The 20619-nt window shown below is 42.4% G+C and overlaps 1 protein-coding gene across 5 annotated transcripts in view; it reads left to right on the top strand.

Moving 5' to 3' along the window:
• Positions 1-20619, top strand: part of LOC109881414 (ligand-dependent corepressor) — a 59411-nt gene that overhangs the window by 8297 nt on the left and 30495 nt on the right. For all 5 annotated transcript variants that reach the window (XM_031804714.1, XM_031804715.1, XM_031804717.1 and 2 more), the window contains exons 2-5: positions 8151-8216; positions 10469-10548; positions 18326-18458; positions 18666-18995. In XM_031804714.1, coding sequence (XP_031660574.1) covers positions 8151-8216; positions 10469-10548; positions 18326-18458; positions 18666-18995 — 609 coding nt within the window. The remainder of the gene's footprint in view (positions 1-8150; positions 8217-10468; positions 10549-18325; positions 18459-18665; positions 18996-20619) is intronic.

Genomic DNA, 20619 nt, shown 5'->3' on the forward strand with positions numbered 1-20619 from the left:
TCTGATATACCATGACTTTCAGCCAATCAGAATTCAGGGCGCAAACCACCCAGTTTATAATAATGCGTTAGTTCTATTAGCTATGTTGACTATGACGTTACTTTAGCTGATATGGTGACAACGATGTAGGCTGTGTGTAGCAGTGATATGGTTTGGCTTGGAAAGGTTTTTCAGCTGGTCACATACAGCTGATGTGTTGTGCCTTGAAGTCCACAATCGAAGGGAAGAGAAGGAATACAACGTGGCTGTTATGAATGTGAACTGTGTTTACGTGATCAGGGGTGTATTCATTCCGCCGCTTCTGTTTACTCTTCTTAAACGGAAGCAAACGGAACAAAATGAGGATAAACATACCTGAATTTGTTCTATATAAACTCTTGTTTGCAACTGTTGGACTAATGATTACACCCTATATCAGCTAGATGTAGGCAAGAGTGTGCAAGGCGGTATTGAATGTCAATGTCTGTCACCTCATCATTTGTCTTTCGACCTGTGTGCACCTACTATGAAAAGTTTACAGCGGCTAGGTCGTAGCAACCTCATGAAAGTTTGAGTATCGTAGTAGCCTAAACCTATCGATGTTACATTGAACTGGGTGAATGGAATATGAATGATAGTCATCCAACATGCTGTAATAGAAATAAAACAATGCTCATGTAGGGAAGCGACACTGACCACCACTGGTGCTGTGTGTGTGTGTGCAAGATCAGCCTCACTGTTACATGTGATCATATGATGACGCTTACATCATATTATAAACATGCACTTCTGTTTAAGCCTTAACAGACCCTAACTTGTGTTTTAGTTATGCTGATTCCTTTCTGCGGATCTACCCTGAAGGAGAGACGCTCCCCGATTAGGGGAGATCACCTCTGTGATACTCCCTGTGAAGGCTGCTTAGAGGAGACTAAATGTCAGCCATAACCCTATACTGTCTGGAGTAGAGAACAGTAATTGGGAGAGAGGGAGCATGGTACACTGCCCCTAACCGAGAGGAGAGGAAGTACCTTGATGATGAAATGTTTGCATACTATTAACATTTGGAGCGAGAGACGTAACAACGTCATGCACTGAGGCACATTTTTTCCCCAGCTCAAACTGTGGTGTAAGAAGGTCTTAGAGCCTTAATATCACTGCTTAGAAATTGCCAGAGTTTTGAAGTAGGCTAGGGAGTGTGCCCTCAAAGTCCATTATTTTTCTTTAATGAATAGGATTTTGATTCACAGGCTACTGAATCAATTGACTTAAAATAGAAGTGACTCTAGTCCTGCTATAGCTGCTATTGTGTCATCTCTTTTCACTCTTCCCCCATCATAAACGTCAGAGCTGACCCATGCACGCACACTCACAGGAATATAACGGTCCAGTATCATCAGTCGATTTGATTTTCCTGTCAACTCAAAAAGAAGCTCTCAAACGTCCTTATCTACATACATACATGCATACATACATAGATACATACAGTGGGGAGAACAAGTATATGATACACTGCCGATTTTGCAGGTATTCCTACATACAGAGTATGTAGAGGTCTCATTTTTATCATAGGTACACTTCAACTGTGAGACACTGAATCTAAAACAAAAATCCAGATAATCACATTGTATGATTAAGTAATTAATTTGCATTTTATTGTATGACATAAGTATTTGATACATCAGAAAAGCAGAACTTAATTTTTGGTACAGAAACCTTTGTTTGCAATTACAGAGATCATACGTTTCCTGTAGTTCTTGACCAGGTTTGCACACACTGCAGCAGGGATTTTGGCCCACTCCTCCATACAGACCTTCTCCAGATCCTTCAGGTTTCGGGGCTGTCGCTGGACAATATGGACTTTCAGCTCCCTCCAAAGATGTTCTATTGGGTTCAGGTCTGGAGACTGGCTAGGCCACTCCAGGACCTTGAGATGCTTCTTACGGAGCCACTCTTTAGTTGCCCTGGCTGTGTGTTTCGGGTCGTTGTCATGCTGGAAGACCCAGCCACGACCCATCTTCAATGCTCTTACTGAGGGAAGGAGGTTGTTAGCTAAGATCTCGCGATACATGGCCCCATCCATCCTCAGACGGGCCTGGACATGCGCTGGCTTGAGCAGGGTGACCTTGCGTGCGCTGCAGGATTTTAATCCATGGCGGCGTAGTGTGTTACTAATGGTTTTCTTTGAGACTGTGGTCCCAGCTCTCTTCAGGTCATTGACCAGGTCCTGCCATGTAGTTCTGGGCTGATCCCTCACCTTCCTCATGATCATTGATGCCCTACGAGGTGAGATCTTGCATGGAGCCCCAGACCGAGGGTGATTGACCGTCATCTTGAACTTCCATTTTCTAATAATTGCGCCAACAGTTGTTGCCTTCTCACCAAGCTGCTTGCCTATTGTCCTGTCGCCCATCCCAGCCTTGTGCAGGTGTACAATTTTATCCCTGATGTCCTTACACAGCTCTCTAGTCTTGGCCATTGTGGAGAGGTTGGAGTCTGTTTGAGTGTGTGGACAGGTGTATTTTATACAGATAACGAGTGGAGAACAGGAGGGCTTCTTAAAGAAAGAACTAACAGGTCTGTGAGAGATGGAATTCTTACTGGTTGGTAGGTGATCAAATGCTTATGCATCATGTTGTGGGGGTGTTTTGCTGCAGGAGGGACTGGTGCACTTGTTCTTTATAGGCACTTTAGTATTGTCAGTGTAACAGTATAGCTTCCGTCCCTCTCCTCGCTCCTCCCTGGGCTCGAACCAGAAACACAACAACGACAGCCACCCCCGAAGCAGCGTTACCCATGCAGAGCAAGGGAAACAACCACAGGCTCAGAGCGAGTGGCGTTTGAAAAGTTATTAGCGCGCGCTAACTAGCCAGCCATTTCACTTCGGTTACACCAGCCTCATCTCGGGAGTTGATAGGCTTGAAGTCATAAACAGCGCAATGCTGGACGCACAACAAAGAGCTGCTGGCAAAACGCACGAAAGTGCTGTTTGAATGAATGTTTACGCGCCTGCTTCTGCCTACCACTGCTCAGTCAGATACTTAGATACTTGTATGCTTGTATGCTCAGTCAGATTATACGCAACGCAGGACACGCTAGATAATATCTAGTAATATCATCAACCATGTGTAGTTAACTAGTGATTATGATTGTTTTTTCTAAGATAAGTTTAATGCTAGCTAACAACTTACCTTGGCTTACTGCATTCGCGTAACAGGCAGTCTCCTAGTGGAGTGCAACAAGAGGCAGGTCGTTATTGCGTTGGACTAGTTAACTGTAAGGTTGCAAGATTGGATCCCCTGTGCTGACAAGGTGAAAATCTGTCGTTCTGCCCCTGAAGGAGGCAGTTAACCCACCGTTCCTAGGCCGTCATTGAAAATAAGAATGTGTTCTTAACTGACTTGCCTAGTTAAATAAAGATGTAAAAAATAATAAAATTTAAAAAACGCAAAATCGGTGTCCAGAAATACCGATTTCCGATTGTTATGAAAACTTGAAATCGTCCCTAATTAATCGGCCATTCCGATTTAATCGGTCAACCTGTTCTCTCAACCTCTTCCTTCACTACTTATCTGATGAATATGTAACTGTAGGCATAATGTTCAGAACCCTAGTCTTAACACTATGTCTTTCATTAGGCTTCATGCCCAAAGTAGTTGATAGCATCCTATACTGTGACAGCCTGTATATCTTGTCCATTTTAAGATCACTTAACCAGTATTAGTAGTTAGCTTACAGTAGTGGTCCAGTCTTTTAGATTAGGATCAAGTTGCTCCCATGACACTCATCCAAGGTCAGATTCTAGGTTTCCCTTAAATAGTTAAGATTAAGATTTGGGGATGTTAAACTGATCCTAGAGCTGTACCTAAGGGGAATTACTACTCAGAGCTTTACTAAAAATGGGATTTCAGGAGTTAAGTGCTTCTGGGAGGGGAGAGGGTGTTGCTCCAAATCTCTTCTTCATCCTCAGCCCTGATTGGTTAGAGATATAGGTAGGAGAATGGAGATTGAGTGGTGAACTCAGTGTAGCTGCATGGTAACAACAGACAGTTGTGCTGCAGCTGGTTCCTCATAGTAGAAAGAAGCTTAACTGTGTTCATGCAGTCCTACAGTATAGGTTATATGAGGAGCTCATATAACATTTAGTTAGACTACGTGATCTTTTACACATAACCGGGATGTAGGAGAGGTGGTCTCAGTTCAGATGCTCTTAAAGGAAAACTCCACCCAGAAACTATTTTGCTCTTTGTTTCATCAGTCCATTGTTGATATAGTCCCAACATGTTTTGCATGTCAACAATCCTGTTTTCAAGCTGTATGACTTTCAAGATACAGGCGGTATGATGTGATGTATTTTGCATCATATCGGCTGTGTTTTTGAAAGTTCTATATCTTGAAAACTTGAACACTGACATGCAAAACATGTTGTGACTATATCAACAATGGACTGAAGAAACAGAGTAAAATCGTTTTTGGGTGTAAATGTGCTGTAGTTTGCACGATACTACATGTAGAGTCTGTTTGTGACAGCAGTCTGACATCCCCCAGCGGGGTGGTCCCCAAAACACATTACGCCGAATGAATGGCAGATCACCATTGTGTGTGTGTGGGGTCCGTTACGAAACACAACACTGGAGACGGGGCACAAAGCCAATGGAAATGGAAGGTTCCAGTGTTTGTTTGTGTTTTTGTTGTTTAAAAAAAAAATGTAATGGTAGGGCAACTTTCTTTGTTAGACTCTGATACTAGCCTGAATCTTTTCACGATTGGCCTTAATAGATTTTCTCTCTCATTAGTTTAGTAGTGTAGCCAAGCCTAATGGTTATTGAATCATTAAGTCTTTGTTCCACACTTCTTTACCTTGCACCTTGTTACTGCCATGTCTACAGGCTATAGGCTAGCGCCAGAAGCATATCTCTACTCTGTAGGCCTATTCTTCTCTAAATTCTGTCAGCCTATATACAGTGGGGCAAAAAAGTATTCAGTCAGCCACCAATTGTGCAAGTTCTCCCACTTAAAAAGATGAGAGGCCTGTAATTTTCATCATAGGTACACTTCAACTATGACAGACAAAATGAGAAAAAAAATCCGGAAAATCACATTAGGATTTTTTATGAATTTATTTGCAAATTATGGTGGAAAATAAGTATTTGGTCACCTACAAACAAGCAAGATTTCTGGCTCTCACAGACCTGTAAACTTCTTCTTTAAGAGGCTCCTCTGTCCTCCACTCGTTACCTGTATTAATGGCACCTGTTTGAACTTGTTAGCAGTATAAAAGACACCTGTCCACAACCTCAAACAGTCACACTCCAAACTCCACTATGGCCAAGACCAAAGAGCTGTCAAAGGACACCAGAAACAAAATTGTAGACCTGCACCAGGCTGGGAAGAACTGAATCTGCAATAGGTAAGCAGCTTGGTTTGAAAAAATCAACTGTGGGAGCAATTAGGAAATGGAAGACATACAAGACCACTGATAATCTCCCTCGATCTGGGGCTCCACGCAAGATCTCACCCCGTGTGGTCAAAATGATCACGAGAACGGTGAGCAAAAATCCCAGAACCACACGGGGGACCTAGTGAATGATCATAGAGCTGGGGCAAAGTAACAAAGCCTACCATCAGTAACACACTACGCCGCCAAGGACTCAAATCCTGCAGTGCCAGACGTGTCCCCCTGCTTAAGCCAGTACATGTCCAGGCCCGTCTGAAGTTTGCTAGAGAGCATTTGGATGATCCAGAAGAAGATTGGGAGAATGTCATATGGTCAGATGAAACCATAATAGAACTTTTTGGTAAAAACTCAACTCGTCGTGTTTGGAGGACAACGAATGCTGAGTTGCATCCAAAGAACACCATACCTACTGTGAAGCATGGGGATGGAAACATCATGCTTTGGGGCTGTTTTCTGCAAAGGGGCCAGGACGACTGATCCGTGTAAAGGAAAGAATGAATGGGGCCATGTATCGTGAGATTTTGAGTGAAAACCTCCTTCCATCAGCAAGGGCATTGAAGATGAAATGTGGCTGGGTCTTTCAGCATGACAATGATCCCAAACACACCGCCCGGGCAACGAAGGAGTGCCTTCGTAAGAAGCATTTCAAGGTCCTGGAGTGGCCTAGCCAGTCTCCAGATCTCAACCCCATAGAAAATCTTTGGAGGGAGTTTACGTCTGTGTTGCCCAGCAACAGCCCCAAAACATCACTGCTCTAGAGGAGATCTGCATGGAGGAATGGGCCAAAATACCAGCAACAGTGTGTGAAAGACTTACAGAAAACGTTTGACCTCTGTCATTGCCAGCAAAGGGTATATAACAAAGTATTGAGAAACTTTTGCTATTGACCAAATACTTATTTCCCACAATAATTTGCAAATAAATTAATAAAAAATCCTACAATGTGATTTTCTGGATTTTTTTTCTTCTCATTTTGTCTGTCATAGTTGAAGTGTACCTATGATGAAAATTACAGGCCTCTCTCATCTTTTTATGATGGCTAGGCTAAGTGTCTGTTCTTTTGACCATCTTAATCTTTTCTTTTTGTTGGCCAGTCTGAGATATGGCTTTTTCTTTGCAACTGCCTAGAAGGCCAGCATCCCGGAGTCGCCTCTTCACTGTTGATGTTGACTGGTGTTTTGCGGGTACTATTTAATGAAGCTGCCAGTTGTGGACTTGTGAGGTGTCTGTTTCTCAAACTAGACACTAATGTACTTGTCTTCTTGCTCAGTTGTGCACTGGGGCCTCCCACTTCTCTTTCTATTCTGGTTAGAGCCCGTTTGCACTGTTTTGTGAAGGGAGTAGTACACAGCGCTGTACGAGATCTTCGGTTTCTTGGTGAGTTTCCGAAGAAAGTGCTTTGTTTCTGGCCATCATGAGCCTGTAATCGAACCCACACGTGCTGATACTCCAGATACTCAACTAGTCTAAAGAAGGCCAGTTTTATTTCTTCTTTATCAGAACAACAGTTTTCAGCTGTGCTAACATAATTGCAAAAGTGTTTTCTGATGTTCAATTAGCCTTTTAAAATGATAAACTTGGATTAGCTAACAAAACGGGCCATTGGAACACAGGAGTGATGGTTGCTGATAATGGGCCTCTGTACGCCAATGTAGATATTCCATTACAAACCTGCCGTTTCCAGCTACAATAGTAATTTACAACATTAACAAAGTCTACATTGTATTTCTGATCAATTTGATGTTATTTAAATGGACCAAAAATTTAGCTTTTCTTTCAAAAACAAGGACATTTCTAAGTGTCTCCAAACGTTTGAACGGTAGTGTATGTGCATTCCGCTTCTGTTTTTGTATTTTTTGGGGGGAAATTTGATGAGGGAGGGGCTTCAAGATCAAATTGGAAGTCCGTGGCGTTGTGGAGAATTAGGTTAGCTAGGCCTATATAGGAAGGATTGGTGTTTGATCACTGAGAATGTCAAAGATTCCCAGGAATTGCCATTTTGGAGAAAAGCTACTTTCTTTTTTTTAATGACCCTTCAAATCCGAAATAATACTTTTGTTACATTTTGTTAGCCCAGCTGGTTAGCTAGCGCTGTCTCGTTGACCTCGAAGCATTGATAATGCTAGCTAGCCACTTAATATAAAATGTTTTCTCAAATTAACTAAGTTAACAATTTTATGAGTATGACTCCCATCTGCTGTCGACATCAGGATACGATTTGAGAGCACTAGTTAGCTCCAAAATGTGGTTATATAGCTTTGACTGCATGCTGACAGGGAATTCGGAGCCATTCAGAGGCTAGCTACACCAGCTTCCTGTGAAGCAATTGTAATGACAGTCCACCACAACATGCCCAAGAGTATCCTGATTAGCAAGGGGTAGTCTGTTTTAATTTCATTGCGTATTAGAAACACAGTTTGGGATCATTGAAGGGAATTCGCCAGTGGTTGAATGGGGAATTGGGCTTCCCAGGAGAATATTGTCTGCGGTTGCAACAGTAACCAAGGGGGGCGGGGCTTAGCAAAGGGTCAATTGTGCCATTTGGCAGAAGACTAGGGCCTATGTACGTACAATTCCAGTGAATGCAACGGGATGCATAGGCTTACATCTTCAGAAACTGTAGGCTACATGTTTTTGGGCCTCCAATGGATACAAATTCCACAACACTTCTGGAATGTTCTGTATATTCATGGAATGCGTTGTTCTGTTTCCACAGGTTTTGAGAGCATTCTAGAAGGGTTGTTTGGGTCGAGGTTGGTGGAGGACCTAACGTTATTTAAAGGTGAGTCCGTATGTTGCACTGACACACAAACCAACATCACTTCCGCTAATTAAAACCTAAATTATGTCCCTCCCATTCATAACCACAAATCATTGATCCAAGACTCCTGAACTGAAGCCTGCGTTGATTTTGTTAACAAAATCAAACATATCAAGAGGTGCAGGGATTAGAATTCCAGTAGGCCTATTTGCCCCGCCCCTCTTACATATGAAGTCGGAGTTTGGAGCCGATGTAAAAGCATGTACGGTTCTTTTAGGCATTATTTGGGGTTTTGACAACTTCTTTTTGAGAGCTGTAAACAACTAAACGGGACTACAATACCATTTGTTTTGGTTTTAAGGAAAAGTACAATAGGATTATAGGATCCATACCAAGAAAATGATGGAATACAATATAAACATGTGAGTTCAGCTAAACCTAAAGCTAGAACCCTCAGGGCTCCATTCAATTTGTCATAATCACACCGGCAGACCAATTCAGATTTTCATTCCACTAATTGGTCTTCTGACCAGGCAAATCAGCTCTTTTGGGAAAAATATTACAATTGGGCTGCTTGTGTAAACACAGACTCAAAAACCTCCTAGTACTGCAAGAATGCTCAACAAACCATATAACTCAAACATGTTACCAATTTGAATTAAAGTCATGCGTCCTCCCAACCAAGCCAACAACCCAACCAAGCCGCACTGCTTCTTAACACAGCGTGCATCCAACCCGGAAGCCAGCTGCACCAATGTGTTGGAGGAAACACCTGGCAACCTTGGTTAGCGCGCACTGCGCCTGGCCCGCCACGGGAGTCGCTGGTGCGCGATGAGACAAGGATATCCCTACCGGCCAAACCCTCCCTAACCCGGACGACGCTAGGCCAATTGTGCGTCGCCCCACGGACCTCCCGGTCGCGGCCGGGTTACGACAGAGCCTGGGCGCGAACCCAGAGTCTCTGGTGGCACAGCTGGCGCTGCAGTACAGTGCCACCCGGGAGGCCATTAATTTCTATACTTGATGAAGACGGGAATTAATTTATTAAAAAAAGACCCGGAAAAAAATATACTGGATTTTAAGTTAGTGTAACACATTGCTTATAGAACATAGAATACAATATGAACTTAGAGTGGTTAACGATGAACTGGCCATGAAAGCCTATTCCATCAGACATTCTTCATTTCGATTGTTTAATAGGCCCTGTAGACCTAGTTCAACAGTGAATCAATATGAACATGCCCAACGCCTCTGACTAGGTATATTATTATGCTCTTTGCTGAAGGTTAGTAGGACTCAAAGCAAATTGATTTCCATGGCAACTGACAAACCAGGCACCAATTCGCGCTCACTGACACCATTTGGTAATTTTCTTTGTGATGATGGTCTGAGATGAACTCCTTGTGTCTGTTCATGTTTAGTTTTTCTAATTCCCCCCTCCCCATGACTCTTAAATGAATCCCCAAGGGGTACATGTTTAGTTTTTCTAATTCCCCCTCCCCATGACTCTTAAATGAATCCCCAAGGGTACATGTTTAGTTTTTCTAATTCCCCCTCCCCATGACTCTTAAATGAATCCCCAAGGGGTACATGTTTAGTTTTTCTAATTCCCCCTCCCCATGACTCTTAAATGAATCCCCAAGGGGTACATGTTTAGTTTTTCTAAATCCCCCCTCCCCATGACTCTTAAATGAATCCCCAAGGGGTACATGTTTAGTTTTTCTAATTCCCCCTCCCCATGATTCTTAAATGAATCCCCAAGGGTACATGTTTAGTTTTTCTAATTCCCCCTCCCCATGATTCTTAAATGAATCCCCAAGGGGTACATGTTTAGTTTTTTGCCTTAAGACTGCACCGCTGATTTCAACTGATCAAAGCTCGGTGATTAGTTGATTATGTGAATCCTCTGTGTAGTGCTAGGGCACTCGAGGACCGAGTTAGGGAAACACTGCTCTAATCTCATTTTAGGTATTCATGTAAGTAAAAAAAAACAATCAGTTGTGAATGTAGTGCATACTATAACCTTAGAAACCACATTCACTGGAAAATACTTTAAAAAAAAAAATTAACAATCAATTGTCAATCTACTCATGTTTTGATTTCTACAATAAGTAGTTGACTCTGACATCTGTGATCCTTAAGTCTAGGGGACTGTGTCAGTGTAGCCAAGGTTTCTAAAGGGTTTATTTTGTTACCTTGTTCTTCACCACCACCGTAGATGTATTTTGTCGTACTATACCCAGTCCTTTCTAAAATGTCTCGTGGATCCACAGGCAGTGAGCCCGAAGGCGGTACAGACTGGTCATTTGACGAGAACTGCCTGTTCTGCTGCGTAAGACGAGACAAAGTCAAGGTAACGACTTTTCTTTTCACGGCTTTCTCTTGCTCTATTGTGTTCTGCTGTTCCACCCCTAGATGAGTGTATCTTCTGTATTACCACACTACAAAAGCAGCAACATTGTCCTTTAGAAGCACCTTGTTTCTGATTGAATAATTGGAAATTGAATAATTCAACAGTCTCTCTCTCGCACAACTGTTGTACATGTACCTATCTGCTGTGAAGTGGTAATATTTTCAAAGACCAGGCTACAAAGAAAGCACATTCAGAACTGAATGTGGAACAGCTAGGGCTAGGTTGTATGAATAGGTGTTATTCTGAAAGAGACCTAGAGGAAGTAGCTATAGCCTCATTTATTCTGAAAGAGAAAGCTTCAGAGCTTGAGGAACTAGACTTATTGTTAGTATTCTGAAACATGGAACTGACTGAGGTCAGATGTGAATTTGAAGGCCATACAGACTGTATAGAATCTAATAGAGGCGTATTGGAGGGGAGTTTGCTCAAACTTCACCCATCAACTGGACCTTAGCCTGTAGAGAAGCAGAGCTGTGCCCATGAAAGCAGATCTGCACTTGAAGAGAAATAAAAATAACAAACTTCTCATCCTCCCATTCCACCTGGCTACTGTACTGATCTAGGACAGTGGTTCCAAAACTCAGTCCAGCTTTCAGCTAACTCTTGAAAGTCGTAATAGTAGAATGCACAAGGTGCCATTTTTTGTAATTGAGTAGTGCATTATCAGTTTTCCTCAGTAATTGCAAACCTTACAGCTATTTATAACTTGTCAGAAGTGTCCGGATCAACTAGTCCATTTCAGCTATAATTTTTTTGCTAGTTGTTTTTAGCCTATATATTTAGTTTTAATGTTTGAATCACTCAAATATCACATGCATACACATTAGATGTGTCGTAATCTATAGAACTGCATGGAAATTAGCTTTAAAATGTTTGTTTTTTTAATCTTCGCTCCACGACAAAATGTGTAGAATTGCAGGTAAATGCCTGCAAGAGGTGTGTGAAGCATTTGTCATGAACAGTGCTTCTGCCCATAGAAATAGATGTGACCCGTGGGATGTTCCCCAATGCTGGATTGGGGGCCTGAGTGAAAAGGTTTGGGACCCGCTGATCTAGGAAAACAACCAACATTGCCCCTAACAGATACAGCCCAGGGTCAAATATTGATATCTCCCTAATGGATAAAGCCCCAATGTAGTCTTTTGTAATCACCACTGTCTAATAAATATATTTTCATTAAACCGTGATTTATCATTTATTTCCCTGAGCCTCCTTGGGCCCTTGAAATGCTCAGTCTAATCGTGTGGGTGTTAGGAAACAGATTTGAAGATATTTACATGCACAGCCCTGATAGGGGATGGGCTCTAGACCATCCTTACCTAGATGAACAGTCTGGACTATTATAATCAGATAACATTGTGGTGTCATGATGTGGGCCATAAATTCCATCCCACCTGAACAGGCTGAAATTCTAGGATTTTTTTCAAAAAGCTCATATGCCCTTCATGTGTATCATAATTTTCACAATTTCAGAGTTATATTTGTACAAAAAAAAACAAGGAAATCATGTGTTTAATGGCACTGCGCCTTTACCCCCAACTAGGGTTGCACATTTTGGGGAATATTCAGAGGTGGAAACTTTCTGTGGGAATTAACAGGAATATATGGGTATTAACAGAAATGTATGCAAATTAATATTAATACCATTTAAATGTAATGGTTTTTTCATTGGATATATTTACCATATCATAAGATATGACAAACAACTTTTACCTTATCATAAGTAGACATAATGGCAAATTGATTAAATCCTTCCAATCGAAAAATAAATAGATAATTGTTACGAATTGAACTTTAATTAAATGACTTGACTCTTCACATGGGATTATTTCCCTGAGCAACAAAATAAAGGGAATATTGAATGATCCATCGCATCTCCCAAAAATGTTTTCAACATAAAATGACAGTCTAGAAACTAAGGCTTTGGTTGTCTTCCTCTCAGGCTTCCATGTCTTCTCCCTGGACCTCCTCAATGTCCACCTCTTGAACTTGAACCTCTTGAACTTCAGACTCTGAGGCCTCATCTTCACTGTCACTTTCCAACCTTGTTGAGGATGGCTCGTTGTCAGGCTCAAAAAGCCTCAAATTTGCCCGGATGGCTACACATTTTTCAACCCTTGTACTGGTCAGCCTGTTGCGTGCTTTGGTGTGTGTGTGTGTTCCCAAACAAGGACCAGTTGCGTTCTGATGCAGCTGATGTTGGTGGGATTTGGAGGATGATGGAGGCAACATGGGAAATTTCCTCAGATCCACAAAGTCCCTTCCACCAGGTGGCTGATGAGAGGTTGGCATGACTGCCACAATGCATCACCATCCCAAAGCCCTTGCTTGGAAGTGTACTTCGACAGACTGCCAAGAACCTTGCTCTCATCCAGGCCAAGGTGGCGATACACAATAGTGATGACACCATAGGCCTTGTTGAGCTCTGCACCAGACAGGATGCTCTTGCCAGCATACTTGGGGTCCAACATGTACGTTGCAGTGTGTTTGGGCTTCAGGCACAAGTCTTCACACTTTTTGATGCATTTCAGAACTGTAGTTTCCTCTGCTTGGCACAACAGTGAAGTGGGCAGGGCAGTATGGATGTATTATATTACATCTGCAAGCAGAGTCTGAACATCAGACAGGATGGCATTGTCTTCCTCAATCTGTGCAATGGCTACTGCTATAGGTTTCCCTCTGCTTACCACTCTTTCCCAAAAGACATCATCCAGTAGGATCCTCTTGATGGGGCTGTCAATATCGGCAGACTGTGATATGGCCATTTCTTGGAGAGACTCCTTCCCCTCCAGGAGACTGTCAAACATGATGACAACACCACCCTAAGAGTTGTTGCTGGGCAGCTTCAATGTGGTGCTCTTATTCTTCTCACTTTGCTTGGTGAGGTAGATTGCTGCTATAACTTGATGACCCTTCACATATCTAACCCCTTTCCTTGGCTCTCTTGTAGAATGTATCCATTGTTTTCAGGGCCATGATGTCCTTGAGAAGCAGATTCAATGTATGAGCATCACAGCCAATGGGTGTGATGTGAGGGTAGGACTCCTCCACTTTAGACCAAGCAACCTTCATGTTCGCAGCATTGTCTATCACCAGTGCAAATACCTTCTGTGGTCCAAGGTCATTGATGACTGCCTCCAGCTCATCTGCAATGTAGAGACCGGTGTGTCTGTTGTCCCTTGTGTCTGTGCTCTTGTAGATTATTGGTTGAGGGGTGGAGATGATGTAGTTAATTATTCCTTACCCACGACCGTTCGACCACCCATCAGATGAAATAGTCTGCTTTCTCTGGTTTGCTTGCCCATCACTTGAACTCTGAACTCTGTATCCAACAAATGAGTAGATAAAGCATGTCTTGTTGGGGGGGGGGGGGGGGGTTCATGCTGGGTGAAGAACATTCAGAAATCTCTTCCAATACACATTGCCTGTGAGCATCAGAGGCGAATCCGTTGCATACACAGCTCGAGCAAGACATTCATCAGCATTTCTCTGACTACGTTCCCCATTGAGTAAAAAAAACTTCTGATTCCAGGAGGATCATGAGCTGTTGCTAACAATAAGGTGTCTGATTCATCATTTTCACCTCGAATAGAAGTAGAGGGACTTTTGTCAGGTTGCTTGTTGTGTGTGCTGAGGGAACTTTATGCACTTGGCCAGATGATTCTCCATCTTTGTTGCATTCTTCACACATGATTTGGCACTGTATTTACAAATGTACACATCTATTCCTTCTACATTAGCTGCAGTGAAATGTCTCTGGAAATCTTGGCATTTTCCTGTTAAAAAAGTTAAAGTATTTAAAAAAAAAAACTCAATTTCATGTACAGATAAATAGTTAAGCAGTTAGATTGAACAACTCCTTTAAGAAGTGTTTTTGAAATTAAACGTGTATGGAACCGGTGAATTAACACTCCTCAGTTAGCAGGCTCAAGCAAGTTAAAACCCACATGGTTGCAAAAACTAGGTTAGAAATGATTTAAACACAATTTGCTGTAGTCTACTCTTTACTAGTTAACAAAAAATAATTTATGTTAAATAAAATATATTCACCCCACCCTGTATTGTAATCAAAACGTACCATAAAGCATGTAGTCCTTGTCTCAGACAGTGTAGTAGTGTGGGCTCAATAGCATCTCATTAGTGTGCAAGATCTTAAGAATCAGCTGCACATGTGATGGAAGAGGGCACTGCACATGTGCCTCAATGGTTTATAGAAGCAGGTACCCGCGTGCCATCTCCTCATTGGTTATAACCACGTGGGTGATTGAAAGATGAACTGTTTTGCCAGTAGTTGTGGTAATACTATGAAAGTTATATGCCAATCACCATATAAGTTCAACGATGAAAAAGCCTGGAAGGAGGAGAGATGACTAGAAATGATTCGGTTGGCTATTTTATGTGTGGATTAATTGGCGGAGTAGAGTACCTTGTGCATTTCAGGTAAAATAACAACTCAATGTTTCTATCCCAGGACAAATTAGCTAGCAACAGCAAGCTAGTTAAAAAGGACAAATTAGCCAGCAAGCGAACTAGCTAAATTGCAATACATGTTTAATTATTTTCTACCTGTCCCCAAATTAATGTAATTGGTTCAGAGTTTGTTTTGCTATTTTAACCTACGTGTCGTGATCGCATTTGGTGTAGGGGGACAAAATACATTTATGCACGATAGCGCACGTGCACATCCGGTTTGGGTTCCATGTAAGCGCTTATATCCAGACACTCTTTGTTGTCATGCATAAGAACACCCCTTAGCAGTGGTATATTGGCCATATACCACACCCCCTTGTGCCTTATTGCTTAACCTCTCTGGGATATTCGGGATGGTAGCGTCCCACCCCGCCAACAGCCGGTGAAAGTGCAGGGCGCCAAATTCAAAACAACAAAAATCTCCTTGTTAAAATTCCTCAAGCATACAAGTATTTTACACCATTGTAAAGATAAAATTCTCGTTAATCCAGCCACAGTGTCCGATTTCAAAAAGGCTTTACAGCGAAAGCACCACAAACGATTGTTTGGTCACCACCCAGTCACAGAAAAACACAGCCATTTTTCCAGCCAGAGAGGAGTCACAAAAAGCAGGAATATAGATAAAATGAATCACTAACCTTTGATCTTCATCAGATGACACTCATAGGACTTCATGTTACACAATACATGTATGTTTTGTTCGATAAAGTGCATATTTATATCCAAAAATCTAATTTTACATTGGCGTGTTATGTTTAGAAGTTCCAAAACATGCGGTGATTTTGCAGAGAGCCACATCAATTTACAGAAATACTCATGATAAACATTGATGAAAAATACAACTATTATACATGGAATTTTAGATAAACGTCTCCTTAGTGCTGTGTCAGATTTTTTTTAAAGCACACCATGCAATAATCTGAGTACGGCGCTCAGAGACCAAAACAGCCAAAGAGATATACACTGCTCAAAAAAATAAAGGGAACACTAAAATAACACATCCTAGATCTGAATGAATGAAATACTCTTATTAAATACTTTTTTCTTTACATAGTTGAATGTGCTGACAACAAAATCACACAAATTATCAATGGAAATCTAATTTATCAACCCATGGAGGTCTGGATTTGAAGTCGCACTCAAAATTTACGGCTCCAACTTTGATGTAATGTCCTTAAAACAAGTCAAAATGAGGCTCAGTAGTGTGTGTGTGGTCTCCACGTGCCTGTATGACCTCCTTACAACGCCTGGGCATGCTCCTGATGAGGTGGCCGATGGTCTCCTGAGGGATCTCCTCCCAGACCTGGACTAAAGCATCCGCCAACTCCTGGACAGTCTGTGGTGCAACGTGGCGTTGGTGGATGGAGCGAGACATGATGTCCCAGATGTGCTCAATTGGATTCAGGTCTGGGGAACAGGCAGTCCATAGCATCAATGCCTTCCTCTTGCAGGAACTGCTGACACACTCCAGCCACATGAAGTCTAGCATTGTCTTGCATTAGGAGGAACCCAGGGCCAACCGCACCAGCATATGGTCTCACAAGGGGTCTGAGGATCTCATCTCGGTACCTAATGGCAGTCAGGCTACCTCTGGCGAGCACATGGAGGGTTGTGCGGCCCCCCCAAAGACATGCCACCCCACACCATGACTGACCCACCACCAAACCGGTCATGCTGGAGGATGTTGCAGGCAGCGGAACGTTCTCCACGGCGTCTCCAGACTGTCACATCTGTCTCATGTGCTCAGTGTGAACCTGCTTTCATCTGTGAAGAGCACAGGGCGCCAATGGCGAATTTGCCAATCTTGGTGTTCTCTGGCAAATGAAAAACGTCCTGCACGGTGTTTGGCTGTAAGCACAACCCCCACCTGTGTACGTCGGGCCCTCATACCACCCTCATGGAGTCTGTTTCTGACCGTTTGAGCAGACGCATGCACATTTGTGGCCTGCTGGAGGTCATTTTGCAGGGCTCTGGCAGTGCTCCTCCCTCGCTTCCTTGCACAAAGGCGGAGATATCTCCTGATGTACCTGCCTGTCTCCTGGTAGCGCCTCCATGCTCTGGACACTACGCTGACAGACACAGCAAACCTTCTTGCCACAGCTCGCATTGATGTGCCATCCTGGATGAGCTGCACTACCTGAGCCACTTGTGTGGGTTGTAGACTCCGTCTCATGCTACCACTAGAGTGATAGCACCGCCAGCATTCAAAAGTGACCAAAACATCAGCCAGGAAGCATAGGAACTGAGAAGTGGTCTGTGGTTATCACCTGCAGAACCACTCCTTTATTGGGGGTGTCTTGCTAATTGCCTATAATTTCCACCTGTTGTCTATTCCATTTCCACAACAGCATGTGAAATTTATTGTCAATCAGTGTTGCTTCCTAAGTGGACAGTTTGATTTCACAGAAGTGTGATTTGACTTGGCGTTACATTGTGTTATTTAAGTGTTCCCTTTATTTTTTTGAGCAGTGTATATATATATATTTATATTTGTTCGATTAAGTTCATCATTTATGTCCAAATACCTTCTTTTGTTAGGGTGTTTGGTAAACAAACGCGCGTGCAAGTCCAGCCGAAAGGTCGGACGAAAAGTCCAAAAAGTTCTATTACAGGTCGTAGAAACATGTCAAAAGAAGTATAGAATCAATATTTAGGATGTTTTTATCATAAATCTTCAATAATGTTCCAACTGGGGAATTCCTTTGTCTGTAGAAAAGCGATGGAACGCAAGCTAACTTTCACATGACCTCGTGTCACGAGCTCGTTGCAATCTGCCAGACACCTGGCTCAATCCCCTCTCATTCGCTCCCACTTCACAGTAGAAGCCTCAAACAAGGTTCTAAAGACTGTTAACATCTAGTGGAAGCCTTAGGAAGTGCAAAATGACCCCACAGACACGGTATATTGGAATGGCAATGAGTTGAAAAACTACAAACCTCAGATTTCCCACTTCCTGGTTGGATTTTTCCCAGGTTTTCGCCTGCCATATGAGTTGTTTATACTCAGACATCATTCAAACAGTTTTAGAAACTTGAGTATTTTCTTTCAAAATTTTCTAATTCTATGCATATTCTAGCTTTTATGGCTGAGTAGCAGACTGTTTACTCTGGGCACCTTATTCATCCAAGCTACTCAATACTGCCCCCAGTCACCAAGAAGTTAAGTACGTGTCTACCATATGCCACAGCATGTCACTTCTGCTGCTAAGACGCTAATCCATTTGTTTCTGGTTTCTCTCTTCTCCAAGGAGCACTTAGTTGGCCTGAACAACCAGGGGTTGGAGAGTGGGGCTGAACCCCTGCTGGTCAAAGACCAGACCAAGATCAACAGACTTGAGAAACAAGCAGAGGAATTTTTTAATGCAGTCCTCTACAAAAAAGGTAGGTCTTTACTTACGAAGAACTATATTTGTTACAGCAATTTCTGTAAGATTGTGTATCGACAGGAATATCTAACAGGACCATGTGTGCTCTTAGTTACATTTGAGAAACTGTTGCTTTGGTTGAGATGGCTTTCGCTCACGGGCTTAGGGTCAACCGTCTCTACAGATGTCTTTATAATGTTATTTTCCCCTGTCCCTCCCTCAGATGTGCCCAGCTTCTCAGACCCGCACATTCCAGGAGTGGCTCTGGACATAATGCAGAGGATGATCCGCCAGTTTGCTGCAGAATATACCTCAAAAAGTAGTTCCTCTACTCCGGACAGCCGCTCCACTCCCAGGCCTGGTCCCCACTCAGACCAAAGCCTGCCTCCTCCCCCCTCGCTGCCCACGGTGCCCCCAGCTGCCAGCCCTGGTGGTACTGCTACCCCCTCCGTACCCAGCCAGAACCCCGTCCTCTCCAAGCTGCTGATGGCCGACCAGGACTTGCCTCTCGACCTCACTGTCAAGAAGCCTCTGCCACAGCCTGTAGAACAAGGTAGCAGCAGATGCACTAGTGCTGGTAGTAGACTGACCGAGCAGACACACTTGTACTGGTAATATATTTGATGTAAAGTAACCTCTTCCTAACTTTCAAGAGGTTCCCGCCACAGCCTGCAGAACAAGGTACCAGCAGATTCAATACACTACTGTACTGCACACTAGGGTTGAATGATGGGAACCTGGTTACTGAGATTTATAGGAATTTACCACCCAAAACCACTCCTTTTTCCCCGGATAAGTAACTGCCAGATACTGGTAAATTATAATAAATGATTTGTATGAACAGCATGGCGTGATATGGAACTGTTAAATTATATGCAATGCCTTAATCTGCCTTCTCTATATCCTCTGCATGATGAACCAACCCTCAGGGTGGGGACAGACAGCCCATCTCAGTATGGAGCGCAGTTCACAATGCATGTAGACTTATCATCTCACCATGCTAACTTTTATTCCCTTCTGACAGGTACATTTGCTGCTGCATAGCCTATGATACCATAACATATAGACCAAATGTGCATCTAATTTACCATCTCCATCTGGCTTTCGAGGGTCACCTTGTTTTTTCATTGTAAAGATTATTTTTTAATTGCAGAGTTTTTAAACAGACTCTCACTCTAATATTGTTGTTTAAATCAGTGCACTTGCAAACACTGTCTTTCTCTCTCTCCAACTCTATTCAAATTGCATCCAAAATAGATAACCCTGTTCTAGATGTGTATATGTGTGTATGTATAGCCCTATATATTGATGTCCTAGCCTACATCTTTCATATTTACATTCACTGCTGTATTGGCCTTATATTTAGCTAATTAATGATGGGGTATGCATAATAAGCTTATAGATTATGTCTCTTGCTCAATACACAAGGACCTGTTCTCCGCTGACCTCTCCTTAAAAACCACTCCTTAGCTCTTGGAGTCCCAAGCATGAAAAGCTACACTAGAATAGCTTGCTGGATGTAATTTATTTTAGCATTATACCAATAGACTATACGAAGAGGGATGCAAGCTCTTTTTTTTTGCTGAATGTTAAATTCAGCAGCCAATAGAACTCTCAGGTACTTTAAAAGAAGAGTGAACACGCGATGGCGGTTATTCATTCAGAACCAGAACCATTCAATCTTCTTGAAGAGACGTGAAAGCCTTCTGCATCTAATTCTAGTCCTATACTATTCAGGGATGTCATTAGCATGATGAAGATTAATGAAATAAGTTTTGTTGTCCTTAACTGTTAACTTAGCGAGGAAGGAATTAAGCGAAAGAGGTAGACTAATAACATTAGGGAAATATTATGAAAGCTACATATGCGTCAGCATACTCGATATAGAAATGGGCCACATTTTTATATTTCAAAATGTGCTAGCCTACAGGCTACATTTAACTTTGTAGGCAGCATGTGCTGCACCAGAATCACATGTTCTCTTTTGCATTATCCTGGTTTGAATGATGTGCGTAATTCCAGTCCATGTAATACAGTTCACACTCAAAAAGATTAGCTTAATGGAGCTAGTTTAATGTATTTACCCAAGAGAGCACATACAGTTGAAGTCTGAAGTTTACATACACCTTAGCCAAATTCATTTCAACTCAGTTTTTCACAATTCCTAACATTTAATC

The sequence above is a fragment of the Oncorhynchus kisutch genome, linkage group LG25, assembly GCF_002021735.2.
Source record: "Oncorhynchus kisutch isolate 150728-3 linkage group LG25, Okis_V2, whole genome shotgun sequence".
In the NCBI taxonomy this organism is placed as follows: domain Eukaryota; kingdom Metazoa; phylum Chordata; class Actinopteri; order Salmoniformes; family Salmonidae; genus Oncorhynchus; species Oncorhynchus kisutch.